This window comes from Pochonia chlamydosporia, assembly GCF_001653235.2.
Source record: "Pochonia chlamydosporia 170 chromosome Unknown PCv3seq00022, whole genome shotgun sequence".
NCBI lineage: Eukaryota > Fungi > Ascomycota > Sordariomycetes > Hypocreales > Clavicipitaceae > Pochonia > Pochonia chlamydosporia.
In genome coordinates, this window is record NW_019154057.1 from 86,782 (window position 1) to 94,110 (window position 7,329).

Sequence of the window (7,329 nt, forward strand, 5' to 3'; positions counted from 1 at the left end):
AGAAATTCCTCTTTGACTTCTAAACCACCGACTGTCAGTTGTCAGTGGGTAGCAAGCGTCCCAGTAGTTCTTACAGGACTGCGGTCTAGATGCTAGGACTTCGAGACATGCAGAAGTCCTAGATCTTGAACAGAAGCGCCAATCTGCATATAGCCATAAAATCCTGTTAAGACAAATATGTTAATTCGCAGTGTATTGAATACAATAGCTTTACAAGCCGTCGATAAGACTCTTCTAATGCTGGCTATGGCGCACCCTCCAGGCTTCCCCGAACCGTCTGAAACGCTACCTGTCGACTCAGCAGATGAATCTATTAGTGACTCCGATGAATGTAACGAGATCGATGAATCTGAGGATTGGAATGGTGAACCATGGGAGGCGGTCTTTCCATCGGACTCTCCTCTTCTAACAACAACTTATGAGTCTCTTGAGTTGCTCCTCGACAGCCTAAAGGAGTTTTGTGTTCAGAATCGGATGGGCCTCATCACGATACGAAGTCAAAAGAATAAGGCGAAGACTAGAACAATAAAATGTGAGCTTGTCTGTGATAAGAGTCGGTATTATAAGCCCAGAGAGTCAATCGCCAAAATACGGAACACGAATACAACGAAGTTGGCCGCCAACTGCCCGTTCAAAGTTATCGTTCAGTCCCTCCATGCCAACAACTACGAATGGTCCATGAGAGTTGTCAGCTCCCTTCATCGAGACCACGGGCCATCACAAGGCCTCACCGAGCACTACCAATGGAGAAAGTTAACAGACGAACAAATGAACCTCCTGAAAGATCTTTGTCTTGACAAGACGATCTCTTCTCGATCCGTTCATAAGCAACTGTGCCAAAAGTGGCCTCAGATTGCTATTCGCAGGACAGATATATATAACTGGCGATGGAAAGTCAACCAAGCCAAACGTCAAGGCTACGGCCCCGCCAATGACTTTGTACGGACGCTCTCTGAGTCGAAGAGAGTCTGGATATGGGGCTTAGACTGGATTCATGATGAGTTCCGTTTTCGAAATGCCGCTTGGGCTTATCATAAAGGGGGAAAGATGTGGCAACAATTCTCGTCATGTCTCCAGATTGACGCTACATATAAGACCAACTGCTATAAAATGCCTTTGGTTACTGTCGTAACTGTATCGTCGGAGAAGACGTCCATGCCAATTTGTTATGGCCTTCTTAATAACGAACAAGTTGCTACTTATGAGTGGTTCCTCCAACAGCTGTCGAGATTCCAACAAGCAGGCAACATCGCGCCGCCAAAAGTTATTATCACGGATAAGGACGACCAGCTGCGTGCTGCAGCACGGCAAATATTTCCTAATGCGCAACTTCAGCTATGTGTCTTCCATATCAACAGCAATGTGGTCTTATCTATTAAGAAGTGGTGGAAGAAAACCGATGGCTCTGAGACAGATAGCGATAGTGACAATGCAGATACTGCTGACATTCAAGAGATGGAACGTGGGAATGTCAATGTTAAAGATATGAAGGATTCCAAACTTGGCGCTGTTCCCAAACGAGTATTAAAAACTCGAGCTGGTCTGTACCTCCTCTGGAGACATATGGTATTTAGCAGATCGGAGGACGAGTTCAATCAAGCATGGCGGCAACTTCAAGAGACCTTTGAACACCAGGAGCACATTCTGAGTTATCTCAAGAGCACATATTTACCTTTGAAGAAAGAATGGGCATGCTGCTATACTCGCCATTATCGGAACTTCGGTTTGATTACGACAGCACCGGCCGAGTCAAACCATCATTCTCTGAAGACCTACAACCTATCCCTTCGGTCCGACCTCCCTGATGTCGAAGAGGCCACAGCTAGTCAGACAGTGGATAAACGTCTGCTATATAAAGACAAAATACAACAAGCAAACACCACCATTCGGAACCAGTTCTCAGGAAGAGAGTGGCTTGGCCAGCTGCCTTTAAGTGTCACTCGTTGGGCACTAGACCAACTCAACGAGATCCACAGGCTTATGGAATCAGGCCAGATCTCCAAGAAGCCTTTACTAGCGTGTACAGGCTCTACTAAGGCTCAATACGGCTTGCCTTGTGCTCACATGCTCCTCAGGTTAGCTGATCAAGATAAGCCACTGAAGAGGGAAGACTTGGATCCATTTTGGCACATCAAACGATCTCGAGAAATTGACGATCCTCTTCTTCAGGTACAGCGTCCTCCGATGGGAATACCCAAGGGACGACCACAAAATGGCGAACCATTTGGCAACGAACGTGCGATTCCCGATCATCAACTTGCGCCTCAAGGGTCAACACGAAGTGGCGTTAAGAGGTCAGCACGTCGGAACTACTCTCAATTCGAGCTAGGGTCAACTCTTGACGAGGAAGACGCAGCCGACCTACCAGACCAACAACAGCCTCGGCGAAAACGGAGTAAAGTTTCTGCTAGAGTCACAACTCGAGATACTCGTCAACAGGCAAAGGGACACAGGGGCGGGAATAATCCAGCTAAACAGCATCATTCTCCAGATGTAGAGGAGGACCATAAAATAACGAAGATTTTGCTTGCGAAGGGACAGAAAAAGTGGAAGGAAAAGGAAAAGGTTGGTGATAGCATTGTAGTTGCAACGGATTAAGGTAGGAAGTCACCCTGGTGTGGTAGCAAAGTACTACTCAGGCACTGTAAGTAGTTGTTGGTATGGTGGAAATACTGGAGATATCACTTGCAGCAAATTTGACCGGGACATTATCGGAGACTGCTGTGGCTGAATGTGGGGGGGTGCGTCCGAATAGAGATTTGGGTGCGTCCGATTAAAGACTGTCTAAAAGAAAGTACATTGCCGCTATAAGATGTGACCAAACATTGACTGCCGTATCGAAAGCATCTGACCGTCAGTTAAATGTCCCTAAAATGGTGAGGGAATTAGCGCGAGGAATAGTTACCTGTCTCGTGGTCCAGAAAATACTCGTAAATGATCTCACAACAGAATAGGATGCATGGCTGATATGTGGGTTAGCTTCGAGCATCTGGGTTTTGCTGAAGAGCCCTAACCGGTATCCAGATTGAATGTAAACATTGTCTCTGGTGTGCAATGTCAGAGTTAAGTCAAATGTTGGGCCTTTTTGTACTGACACACCTCTGCCACGATGCTATGCATTGACACATTTCTTATCAGACGTTGGATCCGTGAACGGTTTGGGATAAACCTACCTGCATCCGCCGATAGGAGGAAGGTTTCAGCTCTCATGTTTGTACTCATGGGGAGTAGGACCCAAAAGGTTGAGAAGCTGGGAAATGTCTTGTGACCAGCCGGAAGTCGAATTGCAAGTAACCCGGTGGTGGACTTCAAAACAGAGTCTCCGCGTTTCTGTTTTACTCAGCTATTTCCTCATTTCGTGACTGTTAGTGATAGTGCTTAGACCTGCTGGGGATTGCGTGCTACAGGGGGTAAAAAATGATGCTAAGTCGCCTTGCACGTATTATAGGTCACGTTCGCTATTTCACCGAATCACACAATAAGAACGACTAATAGTGTTATCCAAGCTATTCTCTCGAATCTTGTCTCTCGAATCTTGTCTCCCACAGGCCCTCTCGGTCGTCATCCTTGTATCCCAGTCTATCTGCGTGAGTTGGGGCACGCAATTCCTGGTAATTTACGCTTTCACCGGCAGACGAGTCGCTATCATGGCTTCACGCGCGAATTGCCTAAGCATGATGCTGGCACCACAGTTCCGGAAACCACTACTTTATATCATCGGGTCACTGTTCACAGCTCATTGGTGATGCCCGCGTGAAAAAACTAAATTGATTATTCTCACGACTCTTTATCTAACTAGTTAGCTTAGTATGAGATAATATAAATTGATAAACTTCACCGCTAGTTGTCAAACACCGCTGTCAAGTGTCCCCTGCTCTATATATCCCCATGCAGCTGTGATAGGAAGCAGGAAGTCTCTGCTTGTGCTCAAGCGATAATTGGTTGTTGACTTTCGCGTCTACGATAGTTTTTGATCTCGTTGCCTTACACTTTTCAAGTACGACTAAAAGTTGGAGTATGGATAGAATTTTTGGGTCCAATATCTTCCTACCTTTTCCTTACCCCATCCATGTAAGGGCTGCCAAAAACTACACGTGTGGGGTCCTCAACCGTTCACAACATGTCACTAACCTGCCGGTGTAAATCTTCCGGCCTCTAAACTCATCGCACTTCTCTAGGGTACGGCTTCCTGCCCCAGACAACGAACGTAGGCTGGTATGAGTGAATACGCATATCGCAGAGATCGCGCCGAACGTTGACGAGGCACACCTAGTCGTCCATCAATCAGCGCCCGCAATGTAATGTCATGCGTTGTGTCAGGAAGCACTTGCTCACCTCGATTTCGGCAGCCGAGCGATTAAACCCGTGATGAAGCAAGTGGTAAGAGAAAGCAGATAGTCCTTGGAGAATATTGGCACCCCATAACAGCCCAATTTGCTTTAGGAAACGGTTCTTGGGCCAAGGACCAAGCGGCACTTTGTAGACGCGCTGTTGAACGTCGACGAAGCCAACCCGCTCATATACTTCTTTGAGAGTAGCACCTATGAGCGCCGGGCGATTGAGCTTGTCCGAGGCAAGTATTAGGTCGCTGATCCAGGAGACAAGCGGCCCAGATGGATCCAGAGTACCGTCATCACAGCTGATATTGCAATCGACTTCCTGCGACTCAAACCAACCGCCGGGTTCGAGTTCCTCAAAGGCCTGGGCAGCAATCTGAGTCTCAAAGTTGGACCAGCAGCCGGCTGTGGTACGCGTGTGGATAAAATCGAACTTCTGCGGGAAATCCCATCGATCCGTCCTATATTTTTGGGATGTCACGATTCCTAGTCAGGTTCGAACGGCACAACTCATAACAGGAACAAAACGAAAATGTGCTGTTTTCTAAGCAATCGCCCATATATCAAGAACTTACGCGTCTTCAATGTAAAATCGGACATTGGGGGGAACATGATTGGTTGTATAGGTGATAGATCTGTGGCAATAACTGTTGACTTAGGAAAATCATCCGCCATTTCGATGGCCCAGTCGCCAATACCGGTGGCGAGATCGAGAATGAAGCGGGGAGGGTCTGAAGTTGAGATGGGGGTAAAGAAAAGCTTCCCGTCTATGAGTCGTTTCATGATCGGGCCCTGAAACGCTAAGCGTTCTTGTTCTAGCTCGTCGTTGGGAAAAGCGTATGCTGTAGGTTTGGCTCGGGCTTTAGTGTGGCTAGTCGACGTTACATATACGGAGGCGGCATTTACACCCGGCTCGAAAGGCGTGATATGTGCGGCCAAATAACTCGGGGTAGTTTTGGATGCTGTCAGAGAGGGATATGTCTGATATTGATGCAATATCGCTCCTGCGTAAAGGGAACTTATTAGTCTCCTTGAATGCGCTACTGCTGCTTTTGTGGAAGATGGAAGAAGCCTACATCTCGTCTGACTGCAATCATGCAATATATGCCCTGGTGTTAGTAGGGATCGTGTGCTGGCAAAATTCTCTGTAAATTCGGAGACCTACATCTACTTCGAATCTCAATGTTGACGACTCGAAAGTGAACTCGAAATCTTGCAGATCTTGGATTCCAGCCTTGGGCGCATCCTCACCCTCAGCGGTGGCGCCAGGGTCACGTACTGCGTCTGGCATGTCCGGCTAATAAATCCAATGACGTACTGGGATTTTGGCTTTCAAACCGTCAATTTCTCACATCGGAGAGCACGTAAATCAACGGGACCCGCCAATGAGAGAAAATAAAGGGAAAAAGAAGGTCGCGCGAGGGCCTTGGCTTGTCCCGTGATGTAGTTCCCTTAATAAACTACCTGGGTGCCTTGGTAGCCAAGTTGAAGATAGGTACGTCACTAATTTAAAAGCGATAACATAACAGCTCCCTGGGATTATAATGTTGGGGCATCGAATGACAGGGGTTAATACTGATTTTGGTACCACGACCAGGGTCCAGGGCTGATGTGCTCAGAGCAAGGCCAACCTGCAGAGACGGCAAGTAATTTAAGGGAATGGCCCCCCCCTGTGACCTCCGGCAAGGTGGCCTTTAGCAAATAAGGCATCCCAGCGTAATGCCTTGGTAGAGTGGGGTTGAAATTGCCAATGCCAATCTGCTGTTGCCAGGCACAATATCGTTGGCCCTTAACCTTGACACGAATGCAGACCTGCGCCAAATGAGCAGACCTATACAGAGTACAGGTACATAGTTGCATGCCTAGGCACCTAGGATAGTGTTTGCTTCCCACCAGCTGTTATCGTACTGTGTTTGTGTACGTGCATTCATTCTGGTCGATTTTCTGAACTGTTTGCAACAAGCCTAACCAAGCACCCCTAGGGCAGATGTGGAGATGGGCGGTGAGAAGCCTCCCGACGCCTCTGGCGGTCAGACAGGACCAGTGGGTAACCTGTCGAAACCCCCGACATTACTGGCAACAAACGAAGTACGTAGCCTCACGCAAACCAAGTCCTTGGCGTTCCCGACCGCTTGGCACAAACGATATGGGCGCACATACGGACTTCATGTACAGAGAACCCAATGGCGCCGGCCAATGGTTGGAATCTGTCGTGATTTGGCGACGCTATTCTCTGTTTTGGCTTCTGGATCCCTCGGCAATTGCATTGCATTGGGACCATGCTTCCAATATTAAACCCCAATCTCCCCTTTCCTCCGGCGTTTGTGGCTCTTTGTCTCCCGATTTGCATTCTTCTTGTACCACTCTTTGCTATTTGCCGAAGCCTTTGGGCATGCTATTGGTCAACTTCACCACAGCAGTTCATCCTTGTGCGTTTCCACAGTACCTACCTAATTGGGGTCAGTGTACATGGCGATGGAAATGTCTGCAATTATTGACCGTATTCATCATTGTCTGTTCTGATGTCACTTAAAAGGGGAGGTGATTTTAGAAAAGTAGGGATGTGTGTATACAATTTCATATCTCCTTCCGCCAAACCTACCAGGTTACTTCCGCCTTAACCACTTACTACCTCTGACATCGCAGTGATCTCCTCGCCAGCTGCTGCCCCTTTCAGACACCTAAGCATGTATTTTGTTGGTGCAAATCCAGATATGCACTTCAACCATATAAACCAGAATTATGCAAATTGAACCAGTTCAATATTAGGTTAGATCGCGTAGTAAGTTAATTACACTTTTGAGATAATTCTTGGCTTCCTGGTTTGACCAGAAAGCATGGTCGTGCTGCAACTGCTCTTGCGAGTTCAACAGCGAACGACCCCCGTTCATTTCAACCTCCCCGATGACTGAATGGGATTAGGTACCTGGCGGGGTGAAGGGAGCACTAACCTTGCGGAAGTTCCCGTTTCTGCTCGCACCACCTCCTGTTT

The 7,329-nt window shown here is 47.6% G+C and overlaps 2 protein-coding genes across 2 annotated transcripts; one reads left to right on the forward strand and one right to left on the reverse strand.

Annotated features, from left to right (window-relative positions):
• Positions 1 to 177: 177 nt before the first annotated feature.
• Positions 178 to 2,598, forward strand: VFPPC_18528 (transposase; the record flags this gene model as incomplete). Its single annotated transcript, XM_022430122.1, has 1 exon — positions 178 to 2,598. One exon carries the CDS (start codon positions 178 to 180, stop codon positions 2,596 to 2,598), a length of 2,421 nt encoding a protein of 806 aa, XP_022284873.1.
• Positions 2,599 to 4,161: 1,563 nt separating this feature from the next.
• On the reverse strand, positions 4,162 to 5,628 carry VFPPC_11834 (methyltransferase; the record flags this gene model as incomplete). Its single annotated transcript, XM_018289895.1, has 6 exons — positions 4,162 to 4,269; positions 4,336 to 4,823; positions 4,913 to 5,179; positions 5,244 to 5,341; positions 5,414 to 5,424; positions 5,503 to 5,628. 6 exons carry the CDS (start codon positions 5,626 to 5,628, stop codon positions 4,162 to 4,164), a joined length of 1,098 nt encoding a protein of 365 aa, XP_018135630.1.
• Between the last annotated feature and the right edge of the window lie 1,701 nt (positions 5,629 to 7,329).